Below are 19841 nucleotides of genomic sequence, written 5' to 3'. Positions count from 1 at the left end.
AGCAAGAGATGGGGGCGGGGTGAGTGTGTGGAAAAGATTGAAAGCAGAATTGGAGAGAGATCTGGCCGTTACACATATGTTAGGCCAACGTTATTTAAAATCATATAAAAACAATGCGAAACGAAGAAAAAAGAAATATCAAAATAAGCTAAAAGTGCAAGTCAATTAAATTTTTTTTTAATAATATTTTTTAAAATTAAGGTTTTTAGTAACAAATCAGTGCATTGGGGTTTTAAGAGCCTTGGTGGTGCAGTGGACTAAACTACTGCTGTTAAAGGTAGTATTTAGCTGCCAGCTGCCTGCAATTACTGCCAGTTCAATTCTCACCAGGCTCAAGGTTGACTCAGCCTTCCATCCTTTCTAAAGTAGGTAAATTGAGGACCCGGTTTGTGGGGGCAATAAGCTGACTTTGTATAAAAAAAGAACACCTACTAAGCAGGTATATACAAAAGTATGAAGGCTATTGCTTAATGCATTGTAAGCCTCCCTGAGTCTCCGGAGAAGGGCGGCATATATAAATCAAACTAATAAATAATAAAAAAATAAATAAGTGTATTAGTAAGATCAAATAATATTAAATTAGTAATGTTTAATATTAAGTAATATTTATTTATTAAAACTTTAATGCCACGTTTGGATTATATTTGTAATCTTGATTTCAGGCCTTCTGGCCATAAATAAAATTGATTAATTGAAAGTGCAAGAAAGGAAAAACAAAAAAGTAAACAAAAAGATATAAAGTGGCTTCTGATCTTTACAGCGGTTATTAAGTACAATTATAAATTTACCTATTTATCTAAAGTCAACAACTGATGTCTCTATACTCTGTCTAGTAATCAAAACCATAAATCATAAGCTTTTTACTCAGAGTCTATTTTTCTGTTTTATGCAAAAAATAAGACAAAGACTTTCCAGCTCTCTTTCCATAACTTACTCTCCAGGATTTCCACTTCATCATTTGTTTCTAAATTTACAGATGCTTTTTTACAGGGCTTTCCATTTTGTTGACTTATTCTTTAATCTTCTTTAACTTTCGAAGTCTTTGATCCATTTTTTTTCAAAATTGTCAATTTATTATGTAGTGATTTAGTCAGCTTAGCATCATTTTGGTTAACTTATTGTCCAATTTCTTAAAACATTTTCTGAAATAAATCTGGCATAAATCATCTCTCTGACGTTGCTGTATTGATCCTCTGCTATATTGCAGCTTTTCTGGTGATTGTCACTGTAATATTGTAATCCAAAAATGAAAGTGTCTCTATTGCAAGGGAAAGGTAAAAGGAAAGCTTTCCCTTCCCTCCTTTTGTCTTTCTGTGCCCTTAACATACTACTTTCTTCTCAAATGCCATTCCTTAGTTACAGACAGCATCACTCTGCCTCCTGTTATCTTTGTCTATTGTTCTGTAAATTCCACCAGTTAACTGCATAATAATAATAATAAAATAATAATAATAAAAAATCCATGAAAGTTCAATTTGTTTGTCTAGTTTAATTCTAGAAAGAGTGTAGAGAAGAGCAACAAAGATGATTAGGGGACTCGAGGCTAAAACATAAAGAACGGTTGCTGGAACTGGATATGTCTAGTCTTATGAAAAGAAGGACCAGGGGTGACATGATAGCAGTGTTCTGATATCTCAGGGGTTGCCACAAAGAAGAGGGAGTCAAACTTCTCCAAAGCACCTGAGGATAGAACAAGAAGCAATGGGTGGAAACTAATCAAGGAGAGAAGCAACTTAGAACTAAGGAGAAATTTCCTGACAGAACAATTAATCAGTGGAACAACTTGCCTCCAGAGGTTGTAAATGCTCCAACGCTGGAAGTTTTTCTAGGGTTTCCTGCCTAAGCAAAGGGTTGGACTAGAAGACCTCCAAGGTGCCTTCCAACTCTGTTATTCTAATTCCAATTTATTCAACAACTTTAGTCAGAAAACAATATTAAAAAGCTTTCTCCATTTTAAACTTTCTTACATCCATTCCTTCTTAAGCTATTTGCCAAAAGTTTTTAAATCTTTAACCCCTCTCCCTCCCCTTTTAAGTCTAAAAAGAATGTTGAATCATCAAGTGGAATTCTCTTATTCTGCCACTCAGGAAATGTCTCTTTAACTATAAAAAACTATAAATCTCCACCCTGGACCACCCCAATGATGCCCTTGACTTGATGTCCCGGTGTCTGGAGGCCATGCGGATCTGGATGGGGAGAAACAGGCTCAAGCTCAGCCCGTCCAAGACCGAGTGGCTGTGCCTCCCGGTGTCCCGATACAGTCAGTTGGTCCCATCTCTGACTATTGGGGGTGAGTCGTTGGCCCCCACAGAGAGGGCTTGCAACTTAGGTGTCGTCCTGGATGCATGGCTGTCCTTAGAACATGTGACGGCCGTGGCCAGGGGGGCTTTTTATCACGTTCGCCTGATTCGCCAGTTGCGTCCCTTTCTGGATTGGGACTCCCTACGCACAGTCACTCATGCCCTCGTCACTTCCCGCCTGGACTATTGTAATGCTCCCTACATGGGGCTCCCCTTGAAGGGCACCCGGAGGCTCCAACTGGTCCAGAATGTGGCCGCGCGGGTGATTATGGGAGCGTCATGGCGCTCCCATGTAATACGTCTCTTGCGCTAGCTGCACTGGCTTCCGGTGGTCCTCTGGGTGCAATTCAAGGTATTGGTTACGACCTTCAGAGCACTCCATGGCTTAGGACCTGGGTATTTACAAGACCGCCTTCTGCTACCAATAGCCTCCCACCAGCCAATTCGCTCCCACAGAGAGAGGCTCCTCTGGGTGCCGTCGGCCAAGCAATGTCGGCTGACGACCCCCAGGGGGAGAGTCTTCTCTCTGGGGGCTCCTGCCCTCTGGAAAGAATCCCCCCCCCCGAGATGCGGAGGATTCCCGACTTATGCACCTTCTGCAGGGCCTTCAAGATGCTTTTATTCCAACAAGCTGGGCTGGCCTAATTTTTAAATTTTTTAATCGTTAACTCTTAATTTTTAAATGTCCAAAACGGGTAGTTTTATTTTAATTAGATATGGGCCAAACTATTTAATATTTCTTAAATTGTTTTTTAAATTTTATATCTGTGTTTTATTCTGGCTGTACACCGCCCTGAGTCCTTCTGGGAGAAGGGCGGTATATAAATTAATTTAATAAATAAATAAAATAAATTAATTACATCCAAAAGTGTTTAAGTGAGGCTTGTACAAACCTTGTGTCCAAAAGGTTGTGAGCTTGATTGAGATCCCTCAACATCTAGCTGCTCAACCCCTAATTTGTCTACAAAAATCTGTAGTCTTCTCACAAGCAGCAAGTATGTGGAATGCAAATGGACAATCTTACAATCTCTTCTTTATGTTGGAAGACAGTGCCAGCCAGAATTCGCCATCAGGCTATTTATCACTACAGTGCCATTTAGGACTGTCTAGTCTGTCAGATCTTCATACAATAGAGTCAGTTTGAATTTTTAATATGATAAATATGATAAACCTTACAAATAAAATCTTTTGGAAGCTGCTCCATAATTTTAAAAAGTGGGAATGGGTCCTGGAGGACAAAAGTTTAGGAAATACTGTATTTAGACTGGAATTGTTTCCCCTCCCGCTTTTTATTTTTTGGGAGAATTTAAGGTTTGCATATGGTGTTAAGACATAATATGATTTGTTCAATAAGCATGGCAAGCAAGTTGAAGCCAAATAAATATGATAGCATAGCAGATGGGAATCTTGTCTCAGTCCACTTTAAAGACAAGCTTAAGGTAAGGACTTCATGTGCTAACTGGAAACACTCTGCATATATTAAATAAATACTACTCGATGTTTTTTGTTTATGTATTGTGTATTTATGTTGTACTGAGTCATACTATCTGAATTGAGTAGCCTTATAAATCTTGAAATAAATTAAACTGGCCTATCCCCTCTTTCACTTTCACATAAAAAGAAAAAAGATAGGCTGGGAAAGAAAGAAGGGTAGTGAGTAGAGGATAATGGCATGTGAACCTCTGCGGAATTCCATGGATGCCGTAAGTGACTATTTTATTTATTTTATTTATTTTAATTTATTTTTATATGCCGCCCTTCTCCGAAGACTCAGGGCGGCTTACAATGCATTAAGCAATAGTCTTCATACTTTTGTACATTTTTTTATACAAAGTCAGCTTATTGCCCCCACAAACTGGGTCCTCATTTTACCCACCTTAGAAAGGATGGAAGGCTGAGTCGACCTTGAGCCTGGTGAGAATTGAACTTGCAGTAATTACAGGCAGCTGGATGTTAAATGCTGCCTTAGTAGGAGGCATTAGCCTCCTACGCCACTCAGGCTCCTGAGGCTATTAAATTGTATATTCACCTGGAAACATTTTCAAGTAGAATTTACATAGGAAAACTCATTAAAAGATCGCAAGGCATTTTCTTCAGTCTTTTGTAGCATGAGATTTTTTAGTTTTTTGTATAATAATTAGGGAGCACTTTCATTGCTAAACAAGTATTCTTATTTCCTAGGAAACAGGGTTTGTGTAACCACATTAGATTGTTTGTATAGTTGTGTAGTTTGCTGTGTTCTGCAAAACCAGATATCATGGTTATATAAATTGATAACTGCTTTGTATGAGTTTGGCCAATATAAAGGTATTTTTTTTATTTTTCATGGATGTGAGTATGAACTGGATGCTAATTTGTAATTAATCTAGCTCAAGATCAGTATGAGATTTTAGTAATGTCAATGTTCTAAGAAATAAAAATATTCCTGTGTTTAACTACATATGCTAATATATTTATTGCTACCTGAGCAAGTGCTCCTACCTCATATGTTTTAAGCTTTATTATATTTTTAGTAAATATATTCTAGACTTAAAACAAGCCTTAACAATATGCATTTTTCCTGAATCTGTCTAAAACATGATAAAGTAACCCTTCCTAGGTTAGCCAATAACATTAAGGCAATAAACCTATGAGTGGACTGCTGGATTCTAAAATATAAACAGCTGTTATGGAGATCACATGTTATGTCCTTCCCATAAATGCCTTTTCAATATTGACTTTTAAAAGATTTTATAATAATTGTAGTACTGAATGATTATCTTCCCAAATACAGGGATAAATTAACTTAATGGCAGAGTACTGATTAATCCATATCTATCAGTTATATAACTCAGTGTTGAAAGCAAACATTTTTCAAACAATCTAACATATAAAAGTACACAGTTGAGTTAACTTACAAGGAGCTTTAATGAAAGTACATATAACTTAAAAGTACAAAGTACAAATACAAGAATGATTTATTCTGTTCCTGAAAGGTCATTGCTAAGGCACATCTGTTTTAAAGTAGTAGAAGTGTGTCGCATAAAGGCACTCTATTCCATTTTAGGACAAACAATAAATGCAACATATATTGTATAGAAAATCTTGTACACAAACACTGACAAAATATCACAGCTTGATTTATTCCTCACATATTCCAGATGGCAAGTTAACATTCTTTTCTCATCTTGGCTTCTTATTGGTTTAATGGCATGTTATAAAGTGGCATTTCAGGTTCTTTAGAGAAATGTATTTGACACAAACTTCTTTAAAAATGCTGCTGGTAACAACAATACCTAGAACTGGAGAAATAGTCAAGCTCAGTGCTTCCAATATGCGTGATAATCTAAATCTGCAACCTTCATCTTTAAAAAGAAAAATGCATTAGTTCCAGAATAGGCAAGTAGTAGTAAAAGTGCTTAAGTTCTTTTCAGTTCATAGAGCATACAAGCCCACAACAACTGTTGTTGCTAAGAAGAAAAGAGCAAGAGTCCAACGCAAGAGTGTAGTGCTGGGCAGCTGGTCTGTATGCTTCATCTGTGCTTGGCCACTTTCCTTTGGCACTGTATTAAGAAAACAAAAATTGTTCAGAATGAAAATCAGCTGGAAAGGTTGTATTACTAAATCATTAAGGACAGCAATGTTTTGGTCACAGTTATAGCTTCACTAAATACCTAGTAGCTCTGCAAAGTAGAGCATACTGTAGTAACACTGCAAAGTTTATGAGTATATTACAATTGTGTGGACTTAAATTGTGTGATAGACAACCATTTGGTGGTTGTAGCTTTCAAATGAATTAACTATGTTGGATGGGGAGGGTGATGAGGGAATGCACAACTTGTAAGCAAGAACAACCATGAAAGTTAAGTATAGTCTAATAGTTATGCAATCAAATACATGAACATAAATCTTTAAACAGCAGTGTCCATAACAAGTCATGGTGATACCAACATGGCAAATATGTGTATCGTGATATCACAAAAATGATGAAATTATTCAATATATGTGACAAGATGCCCCTGTCATACTCCTTTCTGTGGATTATTCTATGAAATATTTTGTATATTGTATGAAATATTTTGGATGTTCATTCTTTGGTAGAACTTCACTTGTAACTTATAGTATAGCTGTAAATTAGTTTTCCATCTGTTTTTCATATCACTAATTGAAAATGTGCCATGTTTAACATATGGCCTATACAAAACCTAGATATTTTAAATGCACAGGGGAAGGTAGGTGGCAAGGGGAGGTGTGAAAATCATTCTAAGCGGGCATATTTTATAATACATACTGATTTTTCAATTATCCAGGATAAAAATCAATAAGAAAATAAATTACGATAGTGAATATGAATGAATCATTGTTTTTCATTTCATTATTTTTTCATTGCAAAAACAATCTAAAAGCTAAAATAATTTCTTACACTGTGTTCTGTTGCTTCCTGTTGTGTGAAAATCTAATTTGGATTTCCCAAGATGATTGTTCTGTGGAGGCTTTCCTTGATTCACCAACTTTTGCAGCTCCTGAAACACCTGAGAAAAATGAATCATAGAGTTTAATTGCAGAGAAGTTTTTTTCCCCTTCATTCCTGAATTTAGATTTTGTGAGATCCATTTTAAGGAATTTAGAAAGTCTCCTTATCTTCCAGTCTTCCTACTTCAGTATAACTTTTGATATGGAAAGCAACACAGAAAATGGATGTTTAATATGTTCAATGATGGCCATCTACTTTGCAATAATGGATATTAATAATAAATATAATTTAAATATGAAACGCTATAAAACTAGTGCATAGATACATGTGAAAATTTGGTTCTTCCTGTAGATACTTTGCTATCTATCTGTAGGTAAAGAAAATGTATTTGCAATACCAGTAACATGGGAGGAGAAAAAGAAAGATGTCTCCAATTCATATTCCCTAATCAAATACATAATACTTCATTTGTATCAATGGAATTTAACTTTCCTCAGTATGGAAAGTATTGGCCATGAGATCATCTCTCAATTACATATACATTTAATTTTAAATTCTATACTGCTAAGTGCCTCTATTTTTGGAAATAATGCATAACTATAATGAATAATCTAATCCCCTTTTTAAAATGTTCATGTTAATGGCCATGACCACATTTTATAAAAATGAAATTCAACAGTTAACAATATATAATATGGGGATGCATTTTTTAAAATATGTCTTGAATCATCCAAATTTCACCTTCATTGGCTGACTTAAGGTTCTGGTATTATGAAACAGTTTTATAATATTAGTGCACTATGGTTTTCTCTATTCAATTTTTTTTTTGAGATAAAGAGGCTCTTACACTGTAGCTTTTTCTCAGTAGAGCTGATATAACTTCTTTGTCCTTTCCCACAATGTTCTTTGAGATACAATAGTCTAATAGTATCTTAATAATATTCAATTGATATAAAATGGTATAAAATATATTGAAAGAACCCAGGCTGAAGTTAAATGTTGAGATAAGGTAATTGTCTATAAACATGTCAGGAAGCAAGGATTTTTGATAGATTTGAATACTTCTATGTATATTTTCAAAAGATTCTCCCCCCCCCCTTTTCATGAAATCTGCTCCTTTGTAAAAATTAACCAAATCAATTTGTAGGGTCCTGCTTGAATCATTTTAAGAATATGGTAATTTGTTAATTAGTTATTGTTTAGATTGGTTGATTCTAATAGAGCAGGTTGTTTTATTTGAGAGGGTCATTTTAGGCTTTTAAAATGCAGCACAATTATTTCTACTATACCCAAACTCCAGCATCATAATCATCTTTATCTTTTTCTTATGTTTTTGTTCAGTATTAAGCTGGAGGAAAAGTTCTATGAAAATTATAGCTTTGTTCACCCCATTGTTATTGTTTTTTGATAAAGAAAGAGATATTTCAGTATACCAGATAAAACAGCAATCAATGTTTACGTAGGAGAATTGTACTTCTTAAAATTACTTATTTCTTCGGTTCGAAAAAATTAAATATACGTGACTAATTACTCACTTCAATATTCAAAAGAAAAGATTTTCTGGCCTCTTCAACAATTTTCTTGATAGTAGAAGAATCCATGGGGATGCTGTTCATCCGAGCTCTATAAAGCTGTTTGAATTTGCTGATGTTGGTGATTCCAGAGAAATTGAAGAAAGACAGCCCTTTTCCAGTATTGGGCAAACTGAGAGATTTCTGGGCAATCTTCTTCAGAATTTGGCCACCAGACAGATCTCCCAGGTATCGAGTATAAGCATGGGCCACTAAAAGTTCAGGTTCATGCTGGCCCACATGATGTATCCTATCCACATATGTTTGAGTTGCCTCCTGACACTGGATGTCTTTCTTCCATGTGGGACCATAGAAATATTCCAGATCATCTTCCAGTGCAGCTGTGCGATTCAATTCATTGGGGAAATAAACAGGCGCATATACTGGGTTGTCCTTGTTCCTTTCAGATTCTTCCTCCAGGGCCACATAGATGCAATACAGAGAACCCAAATAAAGCTAAAACAAGGACAGGGAGGAAAAGAAAAACAGTTACAAAATCTCTCTTCAGTCATAAATGTTTCTTATTAAGTTGATTTGATATTTAGATTCACCTTCCTATTAAAAAGCCATCGTGTTCATGATTTTTGAATTCCAATTTTAGGTAGAAAAGGCTCCTAAGAACCAATTCAGTTTTGGTAGCATTTGATGTTGGGCAATTTTATTTGAACATCTACAAATTGCATTCAGCCCTTTCATGCCATTTGGAATGATTACGATGTGACATTTTATATTGGCATTCATTTATCTAACTGTATGTAGGTTTCAAAATCTTCCTTAAATAGGTTGAATGCAGTAGTATTGCCTCACCGATGTGAGAAAAAGATGTGGGACACCATATGTATTAAATTTGATTGGTCTTCATTTGTTGACCATTTGAATCCCAATTATAGACATTCTACAGGAAATATAATTGATTTCCTAAAACTGCATGTATACTAACAGATTTCCACACTGGAAAAGACTCAACCTACGCTGGCAATGTTCCTGATAAAATCAGTGGGTTGTAAGTAGTGAAAAAAGTTTCTAGTGATTTCCCTTATCTATTGTGACTTTCCATGTAAGTGTTCTACTGCTACAAATGCTCCTCCACCCCCATGTGGAGAATTTTGAGATGCTACAGTGGATAACACTAATTTGTGGGGGTGGGGGGGTGGAGGAGACAAACTAGGCCCTCATTTTATTCTAGCATTATTTTTCTACAGTGCAACATCACCGCTAGATACAACCAAACTTTTAAAATGTACAGAAACATTTTTAAGAAAGAAGACTTCAGGTGTTATTTTTCCACTATCATTTTTTTAAATGTTTTTTGATAAAATACTTTGTGTAATATTGGTTCTTCAGCAGCGCGCTGAGAAGGGATGTTCAGGTAAGACAACGTCCGATCTAAATAATTTGATCAGAAAAACAAAACTAGATATCTTTTAAATATTAACCAAATTCCACGAAACGTTTGTTTAGATTTGATAAAAGAACTAGTTTCACAACAACTTGAGGAAAATACTATGGAGGTTATAAGAGAAATGAGGAATACTAGAAAATGGCTTAAATATGCAAATAAGGGAAGGATGTTGGCTGCAAAATTGTCATGCAGTCCCAATATAGACCTTGGTGTTAGTAGCATGTCCACATAGACATTTCCTAGGGTCTTAGATTGGCCTCTAACCTTGCTAAATTTTTAGCACTGTTTAGCTGTTTTTTACCCCAGGTTTTGGACCCTTGTTTGGCTTGAGAGTATGGGAGAAATATGGGTAGAACGAAGTCATTAGAGAACATAGATTGTGAGTTTGCCAACCATTGTTGTTGTATTTAGTGATCTACAATTCTGCCATCAGCTAGCAGTACAATATGATACAGACTGCAACAGAATATATACTTAGAATATAATGTGTTAGAGCTTTGTCCAACACATTTTAGAAGCATCTGCTTTCTCTTATGCTCCTGAGTACTTAATGTGATAGAAATTATTTTATTTATTTATATTATTAAATTTATATGAAAATTTAGCTATTAGAATCCTTTTTATATCCAAGGGTTGGTGCTCCTTGCAGTAGCATTTTCCATTTGGCTCCATCTTGATGCCAATATTTCACACTTGGCAGATCATGCAGTATTATGCAGATTAATGGATGAAACCTTTAATCAGGTGTCTGAAATACGATGTATTTGGCTTGAGGTTAGTGTCTAAATTGCCTGTTGCATTTCACCTGTTGCACGTCTTATTTATTTATTTTTTTTACTGTGCCTTGTTTTTATATTGTGAGTTGTCTACTTCTCAAAAGCAGCATGAAATGCTGATCATCCTAAACAGTAAAACAGCCCTAGCCAGTTGGGATGACTCCTCAGAGGATTCAGCTTCTATAATTCCCAACCTGCATAATTGCTATAGCTGGATGAAGATGAAAAAGTAATTGTCTGATACAACTTCAAGATTCTCCTTTGAGAAATGTTGTAGTAGGTACTAGGTGAGAATTAGGGAAAGGAAGAACTGAGATACATGGTTGACGTTGCTGCTTAATCAGTAGTTTTAGAAAGTGTAGTAAATCTTTGTCAGCTTCAGGAGATTATTCTTAGAGAATTTAATGTATTGCTATTTTTTCTGGAACCTCTAAAACCAAGCAATTTTAAAAAATACAATAATTGTTCCTTTCCCAGATATTTTTTTTATTATTACTATTAATACTTCTGGGTGGAAATGGCAAATTGTAGTGAATCACTGAAACTTCCCTAACCCGTTAGCTGGTAATCAGCAACTTTGGGGAAAAATTCATTTGAAGAAAATGGAATGTACTGTCCTTATTCTATTTGCTTTCTCATTATTTGTTCTTACACCTAAAAATAACAACAGAGCTAATCATAAAATACCTACTTGCATTGTATATAATTTAGACCTAATGTTACACAACCATACACACATATCAAAACTTATTTACATTTTCTAGGTAATAATGGAGTTTTGAATAATTTAGTTAATTATGTGTCTTGTTTATACTTGCCCCTCACTCAATTTAGTTTACTAGAGTTCAGCCAATCAACAAAGAAAAAGAATCTGAAGAAGTTCTAACACTTATTTTCTTGAAGTATTTTGGTCAATTGAGGTTAATCTCTAAGAATTTTGTTTGTACTGCCATCACTTCCATTTTACTTTAGTAAAAACGTTCTACCTTATTTTTCCCTCTGTTGGTTATATTAATTGTGTCTCTGCTTCCTCCAGCATCCATTATCCATTCAGCACTTATATCTAATGACTATTTCTAGTGAAAATAGTCTAGCAGTTGTACTGGAAAATGAATACTCAGGTATTTGTGCATTTCTTTGGTCACCTATACTGACATGTTGCAAAAATGCATAATATATTCCTATCTAAAAATAAATCAGGGAATTGTGTCTTCCCATCTTCTATACTGTAATTCCAACATAAAACTCTACACTATGATTTACACTTTGAGTTTCCTTTCTTTTTTCTTTTAGGAGTTCCTCAATTCACTTTAAATATATTATGCAAATATAACAAACATATAATGTGTGATTTCTTGTTGAATATACATTCATAGGTGTACGTGGTGTAATGTTGGTATGGTGTAATGTTTTTGTTTCAAAACAACAATATTTACCAGCACAGTAGACTTGTCTGTCAGGTTTATCATGGGGTAATTTGTTTTCCTTGCTTGTTTTCTTTTTGTTAATGTGTAATGCATGTGTTAATTATTCTATTTACAGAATTCAATATTTTCAATCTTTTATAAAGTTGTGCATTCTGACAAAGTTCCTCTTCTCAAGCAAAATCTATTCTATATACACCCCAAGAATATCTTGAGCTGAGTATTTGGATTATGCCTTAACTTTAACAAGCATTATACTACCAAGTGTACTAAGGAATAAGTTCTAGTGAAAATTATTTCTGAATAAACATATTTAAGATTGATATAGCACCTTTGTTTATACTTAGGGAAAAATAAAGCATTTGCTGAAATCAGCTACAGTGGAGTCAAGCACAAAATTGCTTACACCAATCGTAATTAAGGAGCAGAGGGTCAAAGTCAGAAAAAGGATGATGTTAGGCTTCTGTCTCTATTTCATTTTTTATATTTTATTAAAATACTAAGGTCCATAAATTCAAACCAGATCAAATGTAGTAATTGGCAGAAGTGGCTGTACCATTGAAGTTAATAAATAGTAGAAATTTAAAAATACATAATTACCCTGGGAATTTATTTTCAGTTCCAGAACTGAATTTGGGGGGGGGGAGGAGGGGGTTTCCTCACACAAATCTACCCACTCTTTTTTTTCTATCTGGTACTTTGTCTTCCATGGGAAGGCTGGAGCCTTGAAGGATCTGCGGTTCTAATGTAATCTGAGTTGTCCAGTTTCCTGTGCCCAGGATAATAAGCTGGTTCAATTTTCTTATACATCAACTTATATTATATTGTACCTACACATCTTTATTTCCTTAACATTAAGTTACATTATACTGCATCTACCGCTTAATTTGCAATTTATCCATAAACCATTGCTCCTCCAAAACCACCAAGCATGTACCTTAAATTCATGAAGTGACACCTGTCCCTTTTGGAAAATCTTCATGAATTCTGTGTTTTCTGCCTCTTCATGAACATCTTTTGTTTTTTCCTTCAGGGCTTCTGAAAGGTCCTGAAACTTTCTATTGAAGATATGAAAGAAATGGCTTAGGGTAGAATTGGTACTAAAGAATTTCTCATTAGTCCTTTAACAAAGAAGTTAAATTGGCAATCTTAGGAAACCAGAGAAAAAGATGAGCATCCTTTCTAGACAATAGCGAAAGGACCTCTCTATTCTTCAAGGACAAGATATGTTCAAACAAAAAGTTACATTTCTTTGGTCAAAAAAATAAAAGAGTTTGAGAAAAATTACAGATATCAGACTAAAAGATCACATATCAGGCTGACATTTAGAATGGAATCAGATTGGTGGATTACAATCTATTCATACAAAGTTTTCTTTTCTGGGATCACAGAGATCTGTTAGAGAAATACCAAGAATTCTAATGTAGAACATCTGTGAATGAGAAAAGAACATGCTGAATATATATATGATTGTCTTAAAACCAACACTCACCCTTCAGTGTGTTGAGCCATTGTTCCCTTTTTCTGTTTGCTATCCTTTCTTTTGTCTTTCTGTTGTCCGTTTGCTTTCCTCTTTCCAGAGGCTGCGAGGTTTCTGAATGAAGCAGTCCTCCTTCATCATTCTCTTTATACGTTTACTGTGGGATCACGTGCTCAGCCAGAAAACATCTGACCTCAGAAAACATACAGTTCCCTTGCAACATGTACACTTTTTTCGCCACACCCCGTCACTAGAGAAGTTCAGCCCTTTTTTTTTTTCTTCCCTGAGTAGGGAGGGAGGAAGAGAAGTCATCTGATGCGGCTTTATTGACAACTAAGCACAACAGGATGTCAAGAGACTTCTCTGTAAAGAATGCTGGGCATTAACTATTTCATTCCACAGAGCCAACCAACTTCTCTTTTCAAATATTAGTGGCTCTTGATAGCATTTGTTTTTTATACATATTGGATATACAGTACAAGCAATTCAAAAGAGTCAGACAATGTACTGTACATCATATTTTTGTTCCTTGATCTAGGGGATAATCTTATTGGAAGCTTTGATATACATATGGCAGTGGAAAATTTATGTTGCTGAGGTTTCTGTCAGCCTACTGGTACAAAGTTCTGGCAGTGTAGATCTGTTGGTAGGATTTGATTAGATGTTCATGGGGAATCCAGGGATGCTTGGTGGCTGAATGTGAATCCTCTAGAACCAAATCCATCTTGTTCCCCCTGTATATGGTCTCCAACTGGGTAAGCTTATTGCAGGATAAATTTCTCCCCTTTGTAGTTGACAAGTGGAGAAAATAATGCTTCTTCCTTGATTATAGTGCATCTGTAACTCTTCTTTTGCATTATGTTGGGAGTACACTCATCTATGTGGCAGTTTCATTGGAATACTCTGGGCGGGTAAATTAATTGCCAGACTGAAATCAATAGTTCTATTAATGATGTACTAAAATAAACTTGTTTATCTGTGGCAGAGGTAGCCAATCTGCACCCCTCAAATCCTTTGCGAGTGACCAATTCTGACTTCTGGCAAAAATGAACTTTTTCTCTTTTGACAACCCTCTGGATCGGGGGGGGGGGGCAGAAAATCTCATAAAGAAAAAGGTCTAGAAACATTGAATAATGGATGACTGTCAGGTTTTGACTTTGTCTCCCATCCTGGAAGGTGGCATCTGATAATTACCCATGAAGAGAGAAAAAAGTTTTTGTGATTGATTTACTGCAGCAGTTTCAGTGGAAATGCTGAGTCTGGGTGCTGAAGGGTAGACAACAATCATTGTAGAAGGAATCCATTTTCATTTGTTTTAGCTTGGGAGGCAGACACATGGAATCCAGGAAAGAGGACCTACATGCGCTGACATTTCATCTGACTCAGCTCAACTTCTCAAAAATGTCACTTTTCTTCAACTAGCCAGATTATTCCAAAGCATGGTGACAAATGGCTGTCACTTTTTTCCTTATCTGGCTATATCATCATTGAATTTATTCTTACATGTAACATAAAATAATTATATAACAATACAGAGACAGCTCACATTATCTACCAGATTGGTGAGTCTTCTTCTTGTGAGATGATATAATGAGACGTTATAAAGGATGATTAACTGTTAATTGTTAATTAACTGTTAATTGTCCCTTGTGATGTGTGCTGTTTGGGCCTTGTAGCAGGGATTCTGAAGAAAGTCCAGTCTAAGAAAGGTAAAGAACCAGAAATATCTAAATGATAATTCTTCCCACAGGCCATTAGAATCATCCAGTGGGCAGTTTTAAGCACCAGTGTTGCTTCATAGAAAGCATCCTGCTACTGAAGTAACCTGTTGCTAGCGCCTATTTAATCATCATTTTCTCAAATTCTTTGATATCATAATGGCTGCACTAATTCAGTGAGTAGGTCAGAAAAGCAGCATTATAAGAAACTCTTGTGTAAGCCTGTGCTGTCATAAGACTCCACATATAAACCAATAAAGACCAATTTATTACGGTCAAGATCTTTGAGCAGGGATAGAATTTTTTGGATCATAGGACTTAACCAATCCACAAAATGGCTACTGTAGGTCAAGACACAACTTTCAGCCATTTTTGGACTTTATTTGTTTAATTAAATAAAGGGAAGAAAAAAAAATAAGGGAAGGAAAAGGACCGTTCATTTCCAACTCATCTAGTTCTACATAGTTCTATTATATATGTCTTTTTTTCTTCTTTCAGTTGGATGGAATATTTCCACTTAGATACCGGATGCAGCCACCTCCCATGGTGGTTGTACTTAATTTTCAAAAAACGTTTGAGACCTTTTTGTAAATTAAGGTGATACCAGATGCTTAAGAAAAAACATGTTCTCAGTAATATTTATAAAATAGTGTTTTGGTCAACAAACTAAACCTCCATTTAATGTTTTAGAAAATACTTGCATTTGGAACTATTGGGATACCCTACAACTGATTAAACCTCTGGTATTTGTGGGTCATGCCATTTTGGCAGTATCAGCAAGGACAAACACTTTTGCAAATTGGAAAAAGGGGGAAACAACTTTCCTTCCTTAGAGTTATTGGCACAGAAGCAGAGACAATCTCCTTTCTTGCCAGTTGATTTGCTGTTTGCTAGGTTGAGGAATCTGCACCTCACAACAGAATTCTTCGTTATTGCTAAAGGGCATTTTTATTTAGAAGTTCTTCTAAACGATAACCTTTTAACCTTCTAAAATTACTCTCTTCTTAACTATCTTACTGGTACAAGATTAGATATTCACCATTAGCACTTAATATCTGAAATTTTGAATGGCCAGTTATTTAGCACATGACTGTGGTGTGAAATCATGCTTCAGTTCCTACCAGTAATGGCTGCTTCTCTTCCAACTGTTGGTAAGAAACAATGCAGGAAGCATCGAGAAAGTCACATGCATTACTCAGCAACAACAATGCCTTCGTTGCAAGGAAACCTTCAAAAATGACATAGCAAAACGGTCTGTGCCCCTCAAAAGGAAATACTGACTCAGGGAGCACATTGTCATGCTGTGCAACAGGAAACAGCAGCTGCTCCAAGGCTGGAGAGGAGAGAGGAACTAGCAATTGTTTTGTGAAAGCTCCCTAGCAAGGGAAAGAGAAGATAGCCTGGAGAATGCATGAACAAATAGAGTTAAGAGAGCAGTTTTAATTTCACAAGTCATTTTGATTGTACAGTTCAGCTTAAATGAAATATATTCTTCATCTTTTGAAATTTTCTTGGCAACATACTGTTGGATGGTTTGCCACTGTTTACTTCTAAGATGTACCAGTATTTCAGTTTCGCATTTAGCCTAAAGCTATGCTCTTACCCAAGTATTAATAATCAGTCCTATCTTTGCTTAGCAATTTTCCAAGCCCAGACAAGATGAACTAGCTCAGTGTTTCAACCTTAGCAAATTTAAGATGGGTAAGCTTCAGTTCCTGGAATTCCCCAGCCCTATGTTTGATTGATCATAATTTATACTTCTGTGTGGACAAAGTATCAGTCAGTTAACTCTCCATGGTCTGATCAGCTCCATAAATATAACATTTTGCATGCTTCATATCATATGCCAATAAAATAGAGAAAAATGTTACAGATGTGATGTAGACAAGAAAAGAGAACTGGACACAACAGAGGAACAATTTTAAAGAAAGAGCAATTTATATTAAAATTAATGCTTGTTCATGATAATGGACAAATCTTATGTCCTGTGTTGGCAAAGCAAAGTTATTAATAAGCTACATACTGGATACTTGCTTCCTCCATTATATTAGAAACAATACTCAGATATAAAACAGCAAACCCAACATAAAACAATATATGCCTGGAAATAAAAGTATTTGATAAAATAACATAGTGTTTACAAATCAATCAGTCTCTAGTTAGATCAAGAAACGGAAGGCTGGAGCTCTGCAGTCTTTGGTATTATAAAAAGGGAGAATAAAGTTTTGAGCCTTGGCTTGCACATCAGCAAGTTTTCACGTCAGATCTTTATATTAGTTGAGCTTTCTCAATGCACTGATGCCCTTTGGCTTGATCATCACTTCATTATTATTTTTGGTATTAATCAATGCTGCAGCCTTCATGGGCATGATTCACACATTTCATATTAAATAGGAAGGCTCATGTGCTTCCTCTGGAGTCAGAGTGCATTAAGAATGCCAAGTGCAACACTTTCACTAAATCATTGGCTTATGAAGCAAAGATAGGCTGAGCTCATTTTAGCCTCACGTGTGGGATCAAGAGCGTCAAGCACATGGGATAGAGTGTGAAGTATTTTAAAGACAACCTTCCTAACCTCTGATACTTTTCAGATATTTTGGACAACCATAGCTTTTATAGCTGACCAGCAAGGGATGGGAGTTTTATTTTACACCTCAGGCAGTCCCTGGATTGAGAAAATTCCAAGGGTGGCATATAACTCTATAAACTGGTGATGGTTTTCTGGATTACATATGTGCCCTTTACCTACTGCTCATTCCTGCAAACCCAGGAGCTGTATCCTGAATCAGTCATCTCAGCAAAATCACTTGGAAAATGCTCAATGAACTTGATGCTAATTACTTTATCACATTATGCTAATATTGATTTAAGCTAGTTTAATTGCTTAGGTGTGACAGAAATGCACAATAGAATTGGATTGTGCACCGCTGAAATACACACCCTTACCCAGTGATTCATAATATGAACAAATGAGATAGAAACAATATGAGCAATTCAGAAAACCGTCACCAGCGTTGTAATCTGAAGAGAGAATACACTTTGTTCCTTAGGATAATGCGGGTCCTTTCATTTAAAGACTGTGCCAGTTTACAAATGGCTCCGTTGCTCTTTGATACCTTAGTATTGTCTATGTTCAACAGCTGAAACACTTTGATTCTGGTGTATTTGAAAATAGAGTGAAAGGAATGATATGCTGTATTTTTGGACACGCAGAAACTCCTGCCATATCTGTCTTTCAGTTCCTGAACTTAAGATCTTTCAAGTAGAAAGATAGAACAGAACATATGAAGTTCAGGATTGAACTATGGGGTCTTCGATGCTCTCTGAGCTTGGTTGTTTTCAGGGTACTGATCATTTTACCTACCAGTAGTTGGGTAATGAAACGTCTTCAAGAAAACAGCCAAGCTCAGAAAGTATCAACGACTCTACAGAAAGATAACTTGATATCTTTTTAGCTTCCCCTCATGGAAACATCTAGAATTTCTTTGCATGTGAGAAAAAAAAGACAGGCAACATGAAGGACATGAAGAATCAGGCAGGGAAATGGAACAATAAAAGCTTTGCATGGATTTAATTACCATGAGGGAAGCATAACATTTATTTAAAAAATGTTTGGATTTCTCAATTTGCTTATCTCTTGCTAAAATCACATTTTTTTCGTGTAATTGATGGATATTTCTTTCATGGTTCAACTCTCATTTGTTTCTTTTACTCTCTGTTTTCCCTATATTTTTCTTGTAATGGCAGCAAAACAGATGTTCTGACCATTTCTTTGAGGATGTCATGGTGACTTCTTTTTAAACAAAAGTCTCGTTGCTATTTATTGATTATATTTGTTGATTATTGATTATAATTCCTGGCCCCCAAGAAAAACACAAGTCCCTGTATCAGTCTAATAGCAACCAGGTTGAAATAAATAAACTGTACTGTTGAGGACTTAATTACCAAAACCCCACCTCCCAATCCATAGCTTTAATAAATATGTAGATTTTTTAAATAACAGTTCACAGTCTGCTTCAAAGAAATGGTTACTATTTTTATTGCTTTGCAATATTTGCCTTTTATACACTTGCCACGGTGGCAAGATTTTTTTTCAGATAGATTATTTTCTTTTCACAGAGAATGAATTGCAAAATGGCAAAACAATATAAGGCAAAAATCAAACCAAAGAAAAACAAAACCAAACAAAAGTACTCTTTTGTAACAGATAGTTCGGTATGGTCTTTTTAAATACAGTATGTTATGAATATATTTCTTTTTCCCTGGATTAGCCGTTAGTTGGGCCAGAAACTGTTAAATGAACTTGAACCCCATTGTTTATGAGAAAATTGCTTGCGGTTCATCCAAAGAACTGCTTTTCTTAACCAGGATGTGAGCCAACTCAAACAGCTGCAATCTCAGAACAGCTAACAGGAAAACAAACACATGCAGCTGTGACTCAGCAAAAATAGGGATTGAAACCTTTACTCAGCAATGTCAAGACACAAACAAGATCTACCATGACACAGCGGAATTAGAAACAGGCACATGGCTTGAGACCCCCCCCCAAGATTAGTCAGCACTATTCAAACAAAGAGCTTTTTTGTGCAAGTGAAATAGCTCATTTGTGGTTGGAAAGAATCCAGAACTCAGAAAAGATTCCCGAAGACAAATGAACACACACAACTTTTACATTATTCATTGTAAATGTAAGTGTGTATCAAAATTATATTTCATT

The 19841-nt window shown here is 35.6% G+C and overlaps 1 protein-coding gene across 1 annotated transcript; it reads right to left on the bottom strand.

Annotated features, from left to right (window-relative positions):
* Window positions 1-5188: 5188 nt before the first annotated feature.
* HMOX1 (heme oxygenase 1) lies at window positions 5189-16431 on the bottom strand. Its single transcript, XM_034402786.3, has 5 exons — window positions 13419-16431; window positions 12864-12984; window positions 8289-8780; window positions 6703-6811; window positions 5189-5842 (listed from the first exon to the last, which is right to left on the bottom strand). The coding sequence occupies exons 1-5, from the start codon at window positions 13436-13438 to the stop codon at window positions 5715-5717; spliced, it is 870 nt and encodes a 289-aa protein (XP_034258677.1). The 5' UTR covers window positions 13439-16431; the 3' UTR covers window positions 5189-5714.
* Between the last annotated feature and the right edge of the window lie 3410 nt (window positions 16432-19841).

The sequence above is a fragment of the Pantherophis guttatus genome, chromosome 7 (assembly GCF_059756535.1).
Source record: "Pantherophis guttatus breed Tessera chromosome 7, ASM5975653v1, whole genome shotgun sequence".
In the NCBI taxonomy this organism is placed as follows: domain Eukaryota; kingdom Metazoa; phylum Chordata; class Lepidosauria; order Squamata; family Colubridae; genus Pantherophis; species Pantherophis guttatus.
This window is presented reverse-complemented; position numbering and strand designations above follow the sequence as displayed.